General features: G+C 38.4%; 1 protein-coding gene across 1 annotated transcript in view; it reads right to left on the bottom strand.

The window, feature by feature from the left end:
• Nucleotides 1-336: 336 nt before the first annotated feature.
• LOC139442572 (uncharacterized) overlaps nt 337-21,121 on the bottom strand; it is a 58,013-nt gene continuing 37,228 nt past the window's right edge. Inside the window, exons 2-3 of the mRNA XM_071223411.1 lie at nt 16,308-16,533; nt 337-4,245 (exon numbers count right to left, since the gene is read on the bottom strand). Of these exons, the coding sequence (XP_071079512.1) occupies nt 4,114-4,245; nt 16,308-16,533 (358 nt within the window). The 3' untranslated portion in view covers nt 337-4,113. The remainder of the gene's footprint in view (nt 4,246-16,307; nt 16,534-21,121) is intronic.

The raw sequence follows: 21,121 nt of genomic DNA, 5'->3' as shown, positions 1-21,121 counted from the left end.
CATATCAGTTTATCTCACATACCGTGGTTTCACAGTGCTTTCGCTGTGAGAAAATTAAAATCTTAAAGTGATTGATTTGCTTTTTGCGTTGAGTGCTGGGTGTAGTTTTACACTCCTTTAAGCACTATCACGGCGGGGGGACACCAGAAATGAGTTTCACATATTGTACCCATGTGGGGAATCGGACCCGGTCTTCGGCATGACGAGCGAAAGCTTCAACCACAAAGCTACTTCCACCGCCCCAGTTCACCACGAATCCAATTCGTTTTCACAAATAATGTAGAAAGATATGTATAAAGAATTTATATTTTTATTCCAAATATTGACCATGTTTAATATACATATATAAACATTGTAGATACACTATATTCATCTAGGCATTCTACCACAGAGATACAAAAGCCAATTCACAACAAGCGGAACCTCCGTCAATGGTCCCAACACAGCATCCTCTTGCATACTTCGTGGGATGTAAGACATACTCTCTTCAGGGCGCCTCTTAGTTGGCTCTTGGAAAGGGACAACTATCCGATATAATACACTTGCCACAGAAGCCAAACAGCTTTACATGATATATGCATTTCAATCTATAACTCTATTAAATTAATTTCATCATCTGGTCTTGAAACCACGTAAAAGTAAATTATTGGCAAGAACAACTTGAACAGATCTGACATATATTCATAATCATTTTACGAGGAACGTATAATCTTTTGAGCATGTAACATCTTATAGGCTTAAAACAACATGGAAATTTCAACTAGACATAGGTATATATGGTCAGTACTTAATGGCATTCAATCATTATGTCTTGACAGTTTGTACTCTATAACGCCAATTAAAAGGTTTACAACAAATGGATATACAGTGAAGCCTCATTTTAGGTTTTGACAACGTCCATACGCAGGATATATTTACAGTGCATATATAAATGTATTGGTTGACATAGGCCATTGGTATTTCGAACGGATAGTATAATAGTATAGTGTTCAAGCATGTGGTAGGTTGTGAGCGTTTGTTGACATCAAATACCAGCGAAACCTCGATCACTCGAATTCCTATTTTGTACCCATATCCTTACATAACATGCAGCTGTGTTACACATTGTGTAATGACATCATGTGTTGACGGGACCATGTTTGGTCATCAGGCTGATCATTTGGATACTAATTGTTGTCCGTAGCACATTGCAACCATGTTTACTCTGCTCCCACACGAATAATCTAGTACCGATAGACATACTGATGATTATAGACCCGTGAAGATTCCGGGCTAGAATAGGTCTTCAGCAACCCATGCTTGCCATAAAAGGCGACTAACGGGATCGGGTGGTCAGGCTCGCTGACTTGGTTGATTCATGTCATCGATCCCAATTGCGTGGATCGATGCTTATGATATCAATCACCGGATGGTCTGGTCGATTATTTACAGACCGCCGTCATATAGCTGGAATATTGCTGAGCGTTTAACAACAAACAAACAAACCAACTGATGTTTATGATACTGATATGCTGGGGCATAATCTTAAAACTCGCTGTTTTATAATCTGACTTTTATTGAATGAATTTGTCCGTTTTTTCATCTATTGCAGGAGTCGCGAACACATACCTTTGAAATACAGAGTATAGGAACTCGCACTTTTGTTCGCAGTATTGCAAGCATAGAGGTGTCATAAAGATTCAGAGCATCGGTACTGAACTCACATGATGTCGAAGCATCACCACATTCAAAGTTGCCTCTAATTCCTTGAACTTCGTTTTGCAAGTGAGGTTCCTCTTGGACCAAGTGGACAATCATAAAATATGTCGTCCTCATTCAACCGATCAGATCCCGTTTTGCGAATCTTTCGTGCAACTGTATTGATGTTGCGAAGCGGTAATTATAATCAATTTCATATTAACATAAAAACTACCTGCTGACTCGTACGAAATCACATAGCCATCATCACATGACTGATTGTCTCGATGAGTCGATAGTCTTTCAGGCCCCCCTCGCCTACACTGAACCGAGTTTGATATTATGAAGCTGGTTATTTTTGTTATTAACGAACGTTTTGAGTGTGCATGTTATCTTTTCTTACAATCGATCTCGGAAACCGCTGTGCACTTTATTGTCAGTTTGCACTTTGAGAGAACAGCTAGGAACATTGTATTCATATGCCATCTTCAAACAAGCGACGTATTGTTTTCAACATAGAATTTAGATAATGTGCAAAGTGAGTAATAAATAAATAACCAACTCGTTCCTCTGGATACCACTTTTAATACAACGTGTATCTCATAACATACCTCACTCGCTTTCTCTGGTTAGATACATTTTAATATACACACGTTGCTATATAAATGGCACAGAACGGGACTCGTTTAGTAATCTGTATAACTCGAATAATGGGTAAAGACGATTGAACTTGTAGGTCTCGGCAGCGACTGTGTCAGTATTATGGTTTAAGAGTGACGTAGTTCATGTATATCTGAGTACTCTTTGTCACTAACACTCAAGCAGTGCAGCAGTTAAGAAAATTCGAATTGAAGGTAAAAGAAGTTATTTGATTTTCATATTGAATGTTTAATGAATAACATGTGTTTCATTACAGTAGAATCACTGATTTTATACAGGAAAACAATTACAAGTATGTATCTCTATCGTAGAAGAAAAATATAGACTAAATGTGTTACAGTTACAAAGAGACGGGCATTTATTTTTCTGTGATATGAAAGCAGGAAGTGTAATTTATACCACTGCAAGTATTCTTTTGTTGTACATTTGTATATTTCGTTTGTTTTAATTGCAACATCTTTTCGCGGAAGGTTTATGACCTTTAAACGGACACATGACTTACCACTCGTACCTTCAAACAGTTGATTCGTGGCCTTTCAAAAATCGGCTTCCAGTCTATGTGATTATCGTGTGTGGAATCAATGTTGTACAAGCAGGGATATTTCGCCAGCTCTGATATCAACAATTCATCATCTATGTGTTATTTCGGTATTATAAACTCTCTATAAAAGTTATCAAAATAAATTGATGTTTCAAAAACGAGTTCTTGAAATAAAGGTGACGTCACAAGTAGAGGATTGTTTCGTCAGGGCAGCAATCAGCAGAAAAACACTTTTTTGGCCTTTCCATAAAGAATTGCTGCCGACGGGCTGCATTCTTGTGGGTTTCGAATAAAATAACACTGACACGACTGTCTTTCTTGTCGACACGCCACTTCAGTGTTGGTCCACCTCGAAAACTATTTGATAATCCCCAGGATTTCGTGGTAACGAGGTTTCACCGTATCAATGCATGCAGCTATGTCGTGTGGAAACTAATTTAAGGGTATTCATGGCACAAGAATATATATGTCAATATATTACATATACACTTTTACAAAGTTTTATCAATTTCAATACATTACAATCGGCTTTATATCACATGGATTAAATGAAGCATAATGACTGCCAGACTAAGTAGTGTGGCAGGGGTAGATGTTGCAACTGCACAATGTACAGAATCTACCTGATCAATCAGACTATATTTACTGGCAAGATTCATAAACAGAGAGGCATGGCAGGATATGTGCCGAACAATTCACGGCTCTTTCAATGTTCAGCTGTACCACACATCAATTCTTCCGAATACCATACAGATCTTGTCGTTTGTCCCATCACATCGACTTCAAATGCGTGTTGTCTGTATCCTAATATTGTGAACTTTCGTTATATAAACTGCCGGGCAAAAGAACGTATCGATTCAAAATTACATTTGACAAAGAAATTATAAACGTTTTCAAAATGTTACTATGCTGAAAACAGTCACAGAAACAAAACAAATTAAGGTCCAAAATACAACTATGATACCCGTATACATTACTTGTTTGTTTTACCCAAGCGACCATCAGACATGGGTGTAAACTTTCTTTTGCAGGGTAGTTTAGAACAATAATATATCTCGAATGTACCGTAAATCTTCGATCAGCCCCTAGATCTCGAAGTGTTCTCCTGTCCCTTTGACAACGAATTCGCATGGTTCCACTGCGCACCTCACATCTGTTGTGATGTGGGGTTTTGTAAGTAGTCAAGGGACGAATATCCTGTGTCCGTGCCTTACACCATTCGTACATGTGAACCTTCACAGTAGCATAGCCTCTTTGATGATGTGGGAAATGAGCTTGAAAAGGTCGGACCATGCCTGCTCGATCTCAGGTGTCCAACTGTCCTTCATGGCTGGTTGTATTGCCCACAGGAACTGAGGGCCTATCAGCTGAAAAAAAGGAGTTATTTGATAAGCATATGTTTATGTATCAACACACTGAATTCGGTAAATGTCACTTTTTGAGTTGTTTAAGGCCGTTTTGGACCAGACAATCCAGTGACTGACATGAGACTCGATCGACGCAATTGGAATAAGATAACATGCATCAACCAAGTCCGCGAGCCTGACCACCCGATCCCGTTAGTTGCCTTTTTTGACAAGCATGGACTGACCAATTCTAATCCGGAATCTTCAGGGGGACACGTGAATTACAGACGATATTACAGGCGATATTACCGCTTTCAATGCTTCTAACGTCACATTGCCAATGACGAAATTCATTAGTTGACTGAACACCTACTTGTACCCCTGACGCACCCTTGTTCGGGGATCTGCTTGTCATGGGTTCTAATCTAGGATTAACCAGCTTATGATCCTTGACGTGTCATCATACTGGTGCTCTTGTGTTTCATAAAAGTGAAAAACGTCCACGAAAAACGTCACCTGTTGTTTTTCTTTGCAATTAAGCTTCTCTATATAACTGAAACGATGTTTAATACCGCGTTAAAACCACCTCCCTCACTCTCACTGGTTCATCATTTTGCATTCGACTGGCAATATGTAACACACAGATACATTTTCGGATGAATGAAACTTGAATCACCTTGAATTTGGTTACTCTCCCACACTGTAGTCATTGGATAATTAACAAAAACATGTTTACAGCCAGACAACCATAATTTGGGGGGGAGAGACTATATTCCCGGTTTCAAATTAAAGATGTTATGTGGTTGTTATTTGTGAAGGAAGAACAGAGAGGTTTGATGTATGCACCGCAAAGGATCTAAACGAGGAGGTCTTGGCTCTGGTGGCGCGGTGGATCCAAGAATACCACCAACATCTGCTATTATGGGATCTATTTAAAGCATAGAGGTAGTCAAGTGAAATATAAGATTGATACATTCTTTTAACAGCAGAGATCCTGATCCTGCAAAGGTCTGTTTCCCTCAGAAATATGTCTGTCACCTGTAATTAGAGCTAGCATCCATCAATGGCTATTTTGAAATGTGGATATAACCCTTAAGACTTCGAGATAATAGGCCGATGCTATGTTCACATGGTATTGTCGTTTACATCAATGTTTTAGCTGACTATATGCAGGCCAGTGTACGGATTTGATAAGATTACGAACCACTCAGCACTCAAATGTATTATTACTACTCGGTAATCAAATGTATTATTACTACTCAGTACTCAAATGTATAATAACCACTCCGTACTTAAATGTATTATTACCATGCAGTACTCAAATGTATTATTACTACTCGGTAATCAAATGTATTATTACTACTCAGTACTCAAATGTATAATAACCACTCCGTACTTAAATGTATTATTACCATGCAGTACTCAAATGTATTATAACCACTCAGTACTAAAATGTATTATTACCACTCTTCCCGATATGGGTACAATATGTGAAGCCCATTTCTGGTGTCTTCCGCCGTGATATTGCTGGAATATTGCTAAAAGCGGCGTAAAACCATACTCACTCACTAACACTCAATTGTTACCACTCAGTACGCATATGTATTATTCGTCATAATTCCTTCTGTTTTGAAGATGTTTAACAATTCTCACCAAAAATTGTAATTATGGTATTTTAAATAATTTATTGATATTGGTAGCGACAGCAAATGAGATGCTGTTTTTGAAATTTTACGCATTCTGGTCACTGTTTTTCTTGGGGTTTTTTCACATTTCATTTCCTAGGAGTCGAGGGATTCGTAAACCATTCTTTCCGAAATTATGTCCAAACATAAAACATGTAGATAAAAAACAGACAGCCCCAAGAAGAACGAGGGGACTTGGCTGCATGTACATAGCCAAAAACATGACATTGTATTTATATTTATAGAAGATGTATTACATTTACGCACAACCAAGTATCTATAAAATGTATAAACTCTTTCAAACAACAAAATATTTAGACATTTAATATTATTAATGTATACACAATGTCTAGGATTATCTAATAGTATGAAAGACAGCAACATATTTTTGTAATTCTGCAGCCATTAATAATGTATTATCGCCTCCTCGTTACTTGGAACAATACCAATTTTCAATTTCAAATGACGTCAAAACCATGAATCAACAGCCTTGGTTGGCATGTGCAGTTAAGCTGTCTATCTGACAGACAGTGATAATCATCTACTCATAAATCAGAAGTCTGTACCTTTCCATTTAACGTTAAAGCTTTTAAATGGGGGTGAATTATCCTTAGCTCAGCGTACTTCGCTAGTTTGTCTTTGGTAGGAATTAAAACGGAATCATTGTTCCAGTATATCGTCGTGACGTCTGGTAATATCAGAATTTAAAAATGCATATGATGTGTTATCCGTTTTACTACTTTGAATATTTTCAATATGTCTTTTCCTTTTACTTTCTAATTTGTAGTAAAAATAATACAAATGATAATATTAAACTGCACACAGGTCATAAATCAGACGAAGTTATAAAAGATAAACATTGGTCGCGGAGAAAATTTGTATTAGCAACTGACTCAAGGGAGTGTTTAGGGTTTCGGTCCTGCTTCACACTGAAACACAGGTTACACTTAGTGTCTTCGAATGAGCGAGAATTTGTTTGAAAGATGCCTCTGTGCAACCAGCACTGAATGAGTACCCGGTAGGATTTGATGCTAAAATTTTCACCAATCTAGTAACTTCCCTTGACCAATGTTGTTCAACTTTGCAAATCTGATGTATTTGGTACACCAACCGCAAGAACAGATTATATTTGATTGGCATTACAGGTGGCAAGGCCTCTGTGAAACTGTAGACTTTGATTCAGACACAGATATGTAATTTGACTGACGAAGTCTGACATTTTTCGAAGCTGGTACCCTATAACATCGCGTAATTCTCTTTTCAGGACGGAATCTGAGGAAGGACTATTTTCTTTTTAGAAAGATCTGACCGTCATGCTGATGTTATCTGTTTTCTATCCACTGTCAGTTTTTGGTCTCGTCACTACAGAACCATCTGCACATTCCCACAGTCTACCAATAGCAATATGCATAACCGCCAAATGGCCCTGCTTCAAATAAACAAACACATCTTTCAGTCTTCGTCATGGAAATACGCGGTTGTCGACATTTTCGAAGTGTGACGAGTGATTAAATTTGCAGGTATAAGAAAGTAGTTCTACGAAGCAAGTGTCATTAGCACACTGTAGGTTGTGAGTGCATAATTTATATAATGCCTTTTTCCTGCAATACGCCAGCAATATCACGGCGGGTAACACCAAGAATAAAGATATCCCATGAAGACAACGATTGATTGCACATCTTACGAAAAAATAAACATCCTGGGAAAGTGTCTCTTGGTAGAAGGGTTCAAATACATCAACAACAGACATTTCTTTTCGTGGGGTAAAAGTAGATGATGGCATACACCATCCGAATTGTCATCACGCCGACTGTAACAGATTTCCGGCAGGGATCGTGGTAATTGCTTATAAACCCTGGAGGCAAGTCTAAAATGAATCCGTTCATTGATAGTGTTGACTCAGAGCTACGTAGTCGGGGTAAATCTGAAATACGAACCTTCAACCAGCATACCCAACAGCTTTGGGAAACGCTTCTGCACTGGGCTTTGCTGTGCCTTGGACCTGTTGTCCCCTCGCACTGATTATGGCTTCGGAGAGTCGTGAAACTAATACCACTGTTACTTATATGTAGCCTCAGAATGAAATATTCAGCGTTTCGATTTCAATGTTGTAATTTTAATTATGTACGGTCGATGCAATTTTTTTAACGTGAACCTAATCCCCCTGGAACAGGGGTGATTGATAGCCGATTGTGAATCAGTTTAGATACAATTTAAGAGACATGAGAAGGAAAGTAATAATGATGAACAATGTACGAAAACAAATTCATCGGCAAAGAGGATGCGCCAAGTACTGTAAATCAGAAATGAAAATCCTTTTACCAATACAGGAGCCATTAGTTTTCGGTGGGTATGATATTAGGTAATGTGCGTATCATCTACACAATCTGCACGAGAGTGGATCTATTGACTTCCCTGAATCAATGGATTCATTTTTACATGCCACGGGAACGATTGCTAGACATATCAATTTCCCTCAAATACCGTGTTTCCACAATTACCATCCTAATGCGAATGGTTTGGTTTAAACTCTTCCTTAAGCGAATGGGTATGATTTTACGCCGTTTTAGCAATATTTTAGCAATTTCACGGCTGGGGACACCAGAAATGGGTTTCACACATTGTACCTTTCTGGAGATTCGAACCCGGGTCTTCGGCGTGACGAGCGAACGCTTTAACTACCAGGCTACCCGACCGCCCCAACTCACCTTTGAACAGTAAATGATCACGTTGTGTCAGCATAATGTGGATAGAAAGAAATTGACCTTAACCATTTTAGTGAAACCATCAAGCATGAGTATTGTGCTGAAAAACCAACGATAAGGGTCAGGACGAGTCTGGCACCAAGAGACCATGATGCATATCTTGGCATAGGTCTGGGATGGAACTCTGCAAACAGAGGCGACTTTGACCACTGGGTTGACAAGAATTACGTGTGTGAATTAGGTCGCGTAGCTTTTAAATTTAAATTCAAATTTAAGTTTCACATTTAAAATTGACAATCCTTATGATAACCCAGATCTGAAATATACCTATCGACAGTATGACCCCTTTTACTCAGTGCATTTGACACCCCTGACTTGAATAAAACTAAACGTTACATTTAAACTCATTTCCTTGGATTCGTAATGCAATAAATGCAATAAAAACACCGTTGCCCTCAAACAAGATTGGTTAGAAACATTGCTTTGTTCGTTTATTGTATAAAACCATGATGAACCATCGTTTGGATGTACTAATATGTGACGGTGGAAATAGCTTGAAGCATTCAAAACGAGCATAGACATTTCGTGGCATGGCAGATGCAATTATTTGATCATAATTCAAAGCAAATTGTTGCACTGTCGTTCTGATAACAGAGGCTACCTGTCGTTATAACAAACGTCTTTGTCCTCAATTTCTTGGCTCATGTTTTCCCTAGCTCTATCTAAATACCTCTCCACTTTCCGTGGACATTAATAAGTTTAAGAGTGGCGATACATTAGGAAATGGAATAATTCAACGGCAAAACGTTGAATGGGAATTGACGTCGGCTACAAATTCATGAAATTGTACATGATGGCTTCCGAACCATCTTCATAATTACCGTTAGAGCCATTCCTATTAGTGAGATACAGGGTGCCAATCTCAACCCGATATGAACTATGGTGAGTGGCCCCTGCCCGTAATAAGGCTGTTTGTTAATAGTGAATAGATGGCTTGTCTCTAAAAGGGTCGAGTCGTTATCCCGAAGTCTTCCCGGAGCTATTAATCTTCATTTAACGGAACTCCGATAATAATGTCTGTTTTCAAGCATAAAGTCCTGCCTCAAGGGAGAGACATTTTGCCCACATTCCATGTAGAGCCATTGAGAAAATTACTGTCGACGATATAGCTTATTGTCTCAATCACTTGCCATCAGAAAGCGTATCGGCAGACCCGCAGTATATCTTTATGGATATTACATCACGCTGATTACTTTATATGCCATGGGTCTTTGATCCTGGCGTGCACATAATCAATTTAGAACATTTGTTTTTCAAATAGCTCTTTGTAAATGCAAAGATACGTTAATAAATGTCATCAAAAATAAGGTAATAAAAGCGGGTGATTCGGATATTATTTAAACAACCCCTAACAGCGATGCTTTATCTTTGGAAAAGGAAGTAAACACAATTGTTGCTAATTAACTTAGCACGCCAGCGCTTTTGGCCAATCCACGGGGATGCAATGAACCGCCGTTGGGGTTTGAATGCGATGACTCTGTAGGAACGAAGGGGTAGCTACCGATGCGAGCATCATTTAGGAACATGAGCCTAACAATGAACACGATGTAAAAGTATTCTTACTATTCTACCCTTGACACCACGTATCCTGTCGTTACAGTATAAAATGCCAAGACCCGAGGCTGATATCACGACTATCTTTGTAATCATTACAGACTAATAATTGTATAAGCGTTTGGTATTTAAACTGGTTTCCGTGTGGTTTATGTTCCATAACGTTAAAATGTCATGAGTCAAACTACCAAGGAAGTGTTATAACATGGTGTTTGACAAACTATGTCCAACATATTGTTACAGAGTGGGTGTTTATATAAACCAACCAGTAAGTATACTTCTTTTAGAGGCATTTAGAAGTTACTTACACTGAGTATACTCCCTTTCATTAATACCACACCTGTAACAATCTCCCAAATTGCAATGCATCGATAAAAGCTTTAACATTCTGTTAATTAAACGACGTAAATCCTGATTGAGCGGGTGAGGTGCAATTGGTTGAACCTCTTTGAACAGCAGTTCCGATATATCACGACGTGGAAGATTAATGTGGATGGAATGGAAACAGGTCTAACACAGTTACACGTGTAGTTAAACTGTGGGAATCTGGGATTCGAACCCACCATCAGCCTGGAATGACAAAACAAGTGACTTGCCTTTGCATGTGTTTGTGACGGGTTCTACATGTTGGGCAGTATACGCTCATCTTTTCGCGAACATCTGGCAACATCACTATTTGATAGTGATGCCAGAACACATGCTTCATCATGTTTATTATAGTTCATATATCTGTGTATATCTTTCTGCAGATGTATTTTTCTGTTGTATGCCTTATTCGTTGTCTTTTCAACCTGTGATCTTTACCTTGGTCTGTGATTGTCACTGCAGGACGTTTAATTTGCTATTGCCTATGCGACGTTTAAAAAAACAAACACCCACCCATCCAAGCCCAACTCACTCACTCACTCACTCACTCACTCACTCACTCACTCACTCACTCACTCACTCACATGATCGACTACATTTGTCTGTGCCCAACTTCAATTAAGCCGATATCGTATTCAGGCAACACCTTGATGCTAACTGACCTTAATTTCCTGTCTACCGACATCTAATTGGTGTGGTGTGTGTTCAGCTAGGAGTAATATTAAGGAAGATATTCTATATGAATTACAACTTAAAGATGGATCCTTATCCCATCATCCGGTGAATGACGACTTTCATGTGAAGTATATTTACATGCACAATGTATTCAAAAGATTTGCATCAAGGAATATGAAAATATCAAAGTAATATTTTCAACCTAAGGACAAAGAGAAATCTGTGGGGTATTTTTGTGCGATTTTTAACATTTTACCAAATCTCAGAATTATCTTTTGAATGTGATTGTGTTGACTGTAACGTTTGCCGTTGTGTCGATTGAATATATCATGTTTCTGGGAGGTTTATACTTTATTGAATAATAATACTAATAGAAACTCGACGATATATGACTTCCTATTCCTTTACCTGTGCGTTTTCGTACGTGTGTGTGTGTAAGGGTGTGTGTTTGTGCAAGCGTAAGGGTGTGTGAGGGTGAAGGTGTCTTTGTGTGTGTATGTGTAAGCGTGCGTATGTATGTGTGTGTTAAGGTGAGAGTATGCCTATGTGTGTGTTTGTGTGTGTATGTGCCTGTATGTTCTTGCGTGTGTGTGTATGTAAGGGTGTGTGTTTGTATAAGCGCAAAGGTGTTTTAGGGTGATTGTGTGTGTGTGTGTGTGTGTGTGTGTGTGTGCATGTTTTTGTGTCTGTGTTGAGATGAGTGTATGTTTGTGTGTGTATGTATGTGCCTGTGTGTGCTGTAAGGGTGCGTGTTTGTCTGAACGTGAGGGGGTTTAAGGGTGATTGTGTGTCTTTGTGTGTGTGTATGAGTGTCTTAAGGCGTGTGTGTGGGCGATATGAGAGCTGGTGCCAATGCCCAACAGCCTTCACGTGTTCATCATGGTTTGTTTACGATTCAGTTGTTTCAATAACAATTAAACATACGCTGGTGGAATTTTTCTTTTATCAATTGACAATTACAAGATCTGTATTGTTAAATATCAAAGTTGAAAGTAACGCACCACCTTTTCAACCACGAGTCAATGCATGTTTCTTCATCGATTGTGATAAACCGTATGTTTATATTCATTCAATCGGCAAAAGACTGGGATTGGGGAGAAGGAATGAACTCATCATATAGAACTAAAACTCTTCCAAAATGACTGAAACACTGAGACAAGTTCAAAGCAGTAATGAAGGCCTGGGTACAGTGTAAGAATAAAACTTAAAGTGTATTTTTATTTCTGAAAAATATATAACATCAGTATTAGTTTTGGAAAAATATGGTACCTTCCTCCGCCATTAGCCTTTTCAAAAGATTGACACAGAGCTGTGCATGTAAACATGGCATGTATGTGAAGAAGAAAAATATACATATAAACATTGGACCAGTGGTAAAAATATAGCATTATTCCAGCTACTTGTGAGGACGATGTGTCTGTTGAACTGCGCTTTCTTTCATACATCCGGGGGCAGGGGTAGAATTTGCCCCAGGCGTCTCATTGCTAGTCGTAAGAGCATTAATTGGGGACCCGTGGGAATTATGGGTTAGGATTGGCTATTAGCAGCAACCGATACGAGTCGTAAGCGGCGACGTAATGGGGTGGTCAGGTTCGGTGACTTGCAATTGATGGCGGGATGACGTACGGCATGGCTCGTTGCTCATAATATCAATCACTCATCATTTTTGCTTCAGACTTTGATATTTAACGATGCAGATCTTGTAATTGTTATTGAATGAAAACTAATCCCCATTAAGTATGTTTAACACAAACAAGCATGAACAAGACACACACATATGTCAATGTAACTTCCTAATAACATCGCAGTTGTTATATAAGTGTACATCAATATGGTGAAGTGTGGTGCATGCATGTGTGTGTGTGTGTGTGTGGCTGATTGTACTAGTCCGAACTCATGCCCAATTTACAGTGCTAGCCCACTAAGATACCAGCAGTTTAATATGAATATCCCGACCAGTACTTGTTTTAGCCCCTGAATGCCGAGCACCAGACAGGGTAACAACAAGTACCATCTTTTAACGTCTTCTGGTGTGACGAGGCCGGGAATCGAACCCCCGACCTACTGCTCTCCGGACGGTCGTCTACAGCAGTATGGGATAAACATCGCCCTTAATCAGTAATTAATTAGTAACAGACAGACAGTCATTGAACTATCTATGCAGTTTCATATCGATTCTTTTATTAAAGAGTGAACAGGTTTTGATAAATTAACAATGGAATTGCCTCTCATAGCCTAAGTTCCTATGCTCACACTCTTATAATTCCATTTGGCTTTCTTAAGAATATAAGTAAATCAACAGTTTTACCATAGACGGTGTGGATCTAAAGGAATTATATTATCCAAAGGTTATACTGTAGTATATATATATAAGTGAATGTACTTGTACTATTAAGATATTTGCTATGTTTATTCCCAAGTAGATTGAGAAGATTCAGAACTTCTAATCAATGGCTTCTTATTAAATCTCACAAACGGTACAATATTGTAAAGGACAAAATAAAATGTACATTGTCTAATAATATACTTTTTACAACAAAATGTCTAGATCTGGTTTAAACAATATCGAACAGTTGTCTTTTCCTCGTTACTATTGTAAACATCCAATAGTGGAAAGTTTGAAGCCCGTATGTAATGTACATGTAGCTATACAAATATTAACATTTGTAAAATGACTTCCATATACTCCACAAATGAATGTCAGTATATTTGTACTAATTTTGTTTTTAATGTGCATATATCACTGACACGATTAGTAGGCATAAGCATTCTTCTTTTTTTAACCATTAAAAAATCATGTTGAGTGAGGGAGTTGGGTTCAATGACACTTTGAACAGTACTTCAGTTATATCACAGCATGTCTGCCTCATTTGACTGGACGTCAAAAGTAAGGTTTACCACGAGCATGCGTATGACAAAACCAGAAGCACTCAATATTAATTAAGATGATATTGTTACATCAACCATGCAACTGACAATGGTAAAGAAATGTGGATTGTCAGTCCGTGTGGACTCGTAGCGCGTTCAATGTTCAAGTTATTCACATAATTATTTTACACGCGTCAACATTATTACATTTTGAGCATTGTACAATATATATTCTAGATTTTGTTTAAATGTCATTGAATGTATTATGTATTAGTCATGGTACAGACATTGGTTGGTGTATCTGTCGCCAGAATAGGAATGTAACGATGAATGTGCGTGACAATGCACTCAATGAATGATCACAGCGTCTGGATAACAATTAATGGTTCTCATCTGGTTTGAGCTAGATGTACTTATGGAATCAAAGGTTCAGCTATAAACCATGGATGGATGTGGATAATGCATTAATGGCAATATTTCTACGTCAGTGCGGTAGAGGAAGAATGATCATTTGAGTTGCATCTCATTGCATTGTACAATACACACTGAAATGTCGCTTTACCAACCTTTAAACTATGGCCTACATTTGCATGTGTATATTTCTATCGAACGTTCTGATATCAGAAATGTGTAGACAAAAGGATAGGCCTTATCACATATTTATTCTCATCAATATCTATATATATATTTGTTCAATGTATATTAATTCACACATTTTTCTGTGCGTGTTTTCTGTAGTCGTTCACCTAAGAGGGCATTGTCACTGGAGGAACATACGAAAGTTAAAATTTTGCAAGTAATTAGCACATATGCGTTCATGGTCTAGTACCTTCTACTGTCTTACTTTGTTAGAAGCTGCAAAAGGTGTCGATCAGGTAAAACGGAGTCTCATCTATATATTTACATTGCTTTGCAGATATGCCGAGGTGTTGTGCTATACTCTGATTTTAAGGAATGATCATCTCGTTTCATCATCGTCGACATGTTTTTGTTCATATATATTTTTTTAATGTAGCAACTTCTACAATCACTTTGTATATTGTAATAATAGTGTTCAAACGATAAACCGGAAGGTCATACGTTGGTTGACTGACCAATCAATGGAAATATTGAATTTAGTCGTCATGTATTGACCTATCAGATTTGACACTTCATGTTTACAAACAATTTCTGAAGAACAGGTTACACGAGTTTACAATAAGATTTTTACATTCTTTGTGAATCAGGGAAAACAGGGCCTAGTGTCCAGTGTCACGAGCTACCGGCAGTTCTACCGATATGGTGGTGGCTGAGTGGTTGTGTAGGCTAGCATTACCTCTACGTATAGGATGGACATCATCCGTCTTTATAATCGACTCAAAGGGATTCATTATCGTGATGAGGTTTTGAGGTCAGTCGTTTTGCCCTATGCACGACATCAGTGTGAATATAATAGGACAACGTCCGACCATAGAAACATCACGTTCTGCTTTGGCAAGCTGACAGTCCCGACCTCAAACACATTTAACATCAATTGCATACACCTGGACGTCGAGTACGTCTGGTGTGCCACGAAATATGGACCAACTCTTGTAGGGGTGGCTTCGGATCCCAAGTGTTACACCCAGAACCATCATCTAAATCCTGCCCAGAAAATGCCAAGCATTGAAGTGTACTCCCATTATGAAGTCCTCAAACATATTTTGTTATTACCCTGCTTCGCGTTCGGCGTTAAGGATATAAAACAAGGACTGGTCAGTATAATATGGGGTATACGTGGTAAAACTGCGGTATGGTATAGTGAACAAGCACAATAATACCTACGAAGTACGAACTAGTACAAGTAGCCCCACTTCTTCGTCGCTATGTAAGTGTTATACTCCTGAACGAGACAGTATACCCCATTTCACTAACCTCAAACATAATCAACATACAAATCTTGACCATTGACATGCCATTTAATTCATGGCACCACCAAGTTGTGTACAAAAGCATGCATGAAGAATCCTCCCTCCTTCGGACACATCTTGCTTTGAACTAGCTTGTCCGAATTTTTGCGGCATTGCAAATTGATTAATTGGTTTTTTTTCATAAAGGAGTCTCTCACAAATGCCTGGTCCTCCCTACACACCATCCAACCATCAAATCTCAACCCAAACATAAAAAATGACTCCACAACATTTATACTTACATCTATATAATCAACCCTAGCATTATACATGACGTGTTTGGCTCCCAAGTCGTGCAGGAGTTCTTCCATCTTTTTGGGCTCATTGATTCTGGCCAGGCACTTCTCGACGGTTCCCATCACGCGGAGGGCATGGGCCTTCAGCTGGGCGCTGTGATTGAGGTCTTCTTTTGATTTTCCCTTGAAAGGCATGAACACCTCCTGGACGTCTGGGTGTGTCTCAAAAAGTCTGTGCATAAAATATATTGACAACATTAATAACATGTGTGCAAAATACTAATTATCATTTGCTATACATACTTAGAAATGTATGTCAAAGGTTGATTGGTCATTTGTATGAGTGAGTCAGTGAATTAGACGTGTCTGCTTGATGAGGGAGGAACACCCGAAATGATGCAGGTCTTAGATGTTTAACCCTCAACCCTCATTTATATTAACACTGGTGAACACCCAATGATGTGGATTAGGTAGTCTTGTTCACATTGGATAATCAAGTCCCGACGGACTGGGGCCTTCTTCATACTACTTAACAATGGTTTGCCTGGCTGTGATTAGATTATGTACAATTATGGTATAGCTGGAATATTACTGACAGTGCTGGAAAAATCATTCACTCATTCACAATTATACACATGCATTGGCATAAGAGAACTACTCAAAAGAACCTTTTCTGGAAACAGTTGGTAAATCAGGTGAACAGCGACTAAATGTCAGTGCCAAGTCCACCCATAGCATTCATTTTACTATGAAAAACCTATGTGACGTTTTCATGTATTATGGTAATAGTAATGACATATATTACCGTTATTACTCCCTTATAACAAGTCGGCTATCTTGTTTTACGTCCCCTTATATCTGTGTTTCTTAGTAGTACTAGGCAGTGAAACATTGAGGGAGCAACATTTAGTTTCATTTGGAGTAATTACGTCATCATTGTTCAAAGGTCATGTCTTCCAAGTGGTTCCAATAAATAATGAAGATGGTCGCTTTACAACTCACACGACCCATAAAGATCCGGGTTAGAACCCATGCTTGTCCAAAGGGTCGAATATGCTTTTTGTAACAGGCGACTAAAGGATGGATCGGGTGGTCCGGCTCGCTGACTTGGTTGATGCATGATATCGTATCCCAATTGAAAAGATCGAGGCTCATGATGTCAATTCAGGATTGGCATGGCCCAGACACGGTTATTTACAGACCGCCGTCATATAGCTTGAATATTGCAGATTGCGATGTTAAACAAAAAACAAACAATCAACACACACACACACACATTCACATACCTTGTCCGTAATACATGCCAGTCACTTCGTCGAAACCAAAAGCAATGAAGTTAAAACAAACGTATTTAACAGTTAATGTAAGTCATTTGTCCTTGTATTGGATCGTTTGTTCTCAATAGGGATCGATTTCCCTGATATTGAATCAGTTGCTCATAATGTGGATCACGTGTCCTTAATAAAAGAAGATAAATTCAAGAAAATAGAAAACATTACGTATAAATGTTCAGTTCAAATATTCGTGTACAAAATTTACAAAACGCATCAATTCGGAATTCAATTTGGTTTACATGGCAAAACTATTATGTCACTGTTGGCACAAGCTATGAAGTTTAACATGTAAGGAAGCAGCGTAATATGAAAGTTTTTAAAGCACCATTTTCGTCAAAGTAGAAATTCAGATAATTGTAAGCTGGAGGTGAGGTGAAATGTGTTTAACATCGCGTTCAAGATTGTTGCACCTGAATAGCCACATGTGTGTTTGCGTACGTGAGCGCGCTCACATATGTGTGTGTTTTGTAATCCGGAGTAAAGTCGGTTTTTGCAGTGCTAGCCCACTGAAATACCATGCCGCAGTTTAACATGAATATCCCACTCAGACACAGTACACTGACTCCGGGCCGACCAGTTCTTGTTTTATCGCCTTTGTGCAATGTGCCAAGAAGGGTGACAACAAGTACCATCTTTTAGCGCAATTTAGTAAGCACGCTCTCCGGTCAGACGCCCTGGGTACACAAGAACAGTGAGACGGCCAGGATGCTTTATGTAATAATGCATAGTTGTTTTATTGATTGTATATGGACATCTAATATGTACACCGGTATCTTAAACATTTATAGACACATGATTGTATGGAGAAGAACGCATAAAAGAACGCATTGGTATTTATTTGCTTTCAACTACGAAACCCCATGGTCTGGTAGGACTTGTTCTAACGCGCGTGATTACCGGGCACAGGTAACGAGATTTTAAAGGTAACCAAGGCCAACAAGCTCCCAACCAAATGCAATCACATGCAATGTCAGTACGTTCCTCCGCATATGCATAAAAGGCAATGTGTATGTCAGAACACGTTGCAAAATCCCATTTAGAGTATTAAGAATAGTTAATGGAATATTAAATTTACACGAGGAAAACACAACGGACTTCCACGAACCTTTATTATTAATCAATTCTGCCTGGCACCGGTGGCTACTAGTAAGAAAAAAAGATAATAAATATACGATATATTTCAAACGCTGAATGCAACTTCCCACTGCATAAATTCAATATATATTCCATATATAAGTAGTTTTTTCTGGACCCATATTGATGTATTTGTCAGAACGTCCAGCATATCCGATGTACACAAACCCATTCTGTTAAAGTGAGTGAGTGAGTTGGATTTAACGCCGCTTTGAACAGTATTCCAGTTATATCAGCTTAATATTGAAGGAAAGTGATGCATGTCTCACATATGTAAACATCTTAGATAAAAAAAGTGTCATTTAATTAAACCGGAATTTCAAATATTAATAGAGATAAAACTTTGCATGAGTGTACGTCATATCGTCACTCATTCAACTATTGTGCAAATGAACCATTGATTACTCTTGAGTTTCGGTAGTTTATATCTATTCCCAACTGCTAAAATAGATCATATTATTGCCACATATATAGTTATATATAGTCATATTAACAAACGATTAGGGTGCGGTAAGTTGTGGTATTTCTCAAATAAAAAGCAGAGCTACAACAGCTGATCATGAATCAAACTCACATCTATGTTTAACAGACTCCGACAAGCATTGGAAATTGCATAATTTTCTTCCGAATGTATTTGTAATCTTGTTTTGTAAATGCATTTGTTTTGATTTGGAGAGATACATTTTGGAAATGTTATTCCAGCACATCATATTTTCAAATAACGGTTACCACTGTAAAGTATAGCTTACAGAAGCGAACATACTGTTGACACATTCCGTAGTAACAGGTTGAAAGCGTATGGCTTCTTCTTGCTAATGAAGACGCACAAACACAAAATGGATCCGTTTTATTCGCAAATTGTGCATATGGACTTAATTTGCAATTCTACAAAAGAGGATACAACAAACTTTGTGTTGATGAAAGTTGGTCAAAAAGTTCTAAGCCTAACAAACAAAACCAACAATTGTGAAAGAGTTTTTAATGTTGTTTTGCAACATTATCTCCCTGCTGTTCAGTACCCTCTCATATCAAAATTGAAGCTTTTCAATTCCAGTCAGGAAGACGTTTTCTGAAGCCACCTTAAGGCTTACACATTCACGGCAGCTTTGAGGTCATCGTTGTCGTCATAGCGCTTTCCACGAAGGTGTTCTTTCAGTTCAGGAAATAGGTGGAAATCACTTGGTGCCAGGTCTGACGAGTATGGAGGGTTAGGAAGCTCTTCGAACTCACATCACACGGTAGCCTTTAAAGAGGCATCGTCATGAAGGAGTAGAATTCCAGCAGTCAGCATTCCTCGCCGCTTTTCTTTGATAGAATCTCTAATGCGATGAAGCAAATCAGCACAGTAGTCACCGGTTATCGTCTTTTGACTTTATAAGTAATCAATAAGGATCACATCCTTTGCATAACTCCCTTCACTGATCTTGAAGTCTTGAATTTATTTGGTGCCGGAGAAATGTAAAGGTGTCATTCCAAGGATTGACGATTAGAGATGGGATCTTAGTGGTACACCCATGTTTCATTTCCCTTTGAATAGACGTAAATCTTCTCAATTAGCTCTAACGTTTCTCTGGCAATGTCAGTTCTTTTTCATCTGTAGATATTCATGAATAATAGTTTCAATGGATCCTTGTCTTAGACCTGTATCTTCCTCCGCAACGGTAATACGTCGATCGGACAGTTAAAGTTTTTTTCTATCTCCTTGATTGAATCTTCATTGATGAAAATTAAGGGATGTCCAGACCTAGAGTCATCATCAAGGCTTGTTCTCCCAGCCTTAAACATAGCTGCCCAACGTTTAACAGTGGAATAGCTGGGGCACGTATCCCCATATACTGGTGACATGAATTTCTTGGGGAGTACTTTTCTTTAAAGTCAAAAACTTGACGACTGTTTGGTATTAGTTCCTTTCCAATTCTGTGTCCATTTGGACTCCTACTACGTTTAGCTGGCTGTCACTAATATACAAACTGCCTAAACAGACCAAATACACCTGCAATGAACTACTCAAATTGGGTCACTGTGGAATGGCCCACAGTTGAAAGTTAGTCAGGCTTAGAACTTTTTGACCAGCCCTCTTATTTGTTTATCTCGAGCGAAATTGAACAAGTTAAATTTCATGAAATAATTGACTGGAGTTAATAGATAATGACAACTTAATATCAGAGAGGTGTCGCTTATCGATGCAAGAAAGATAAGAAAGAATCGATGACATCAACAAACAAGCACCGCTGAAAGCAATTTCTCAATTATTACAAATGTCATTTTAGATGACTGACAGAAAAAAGTCAGCAAGAATTAAATACCGCCCCTGAACAGCTGTTTTAAGATTGTGTAAATGCGTACTACATA

The sequence above is a fragment of the Haliotis cracherodii genome, unplaced genomic scaffold (genome assembly GCF_022045235.1).
Source record: "Haliotis cracherodii isolate W230 unplaced genomic scaffold, xgHalCrac1.p SCAF_5, whole genome shotgun sequence".
NCBI lineage: Eukaryota > Metazoa > Mollusca > Gastropoda > Lepetellida > Haliotidae > Haliotis > Haliotis cracherodii.
This window is presented reverse-complemented; position numbering and strand designations above follow the sequence as displayed.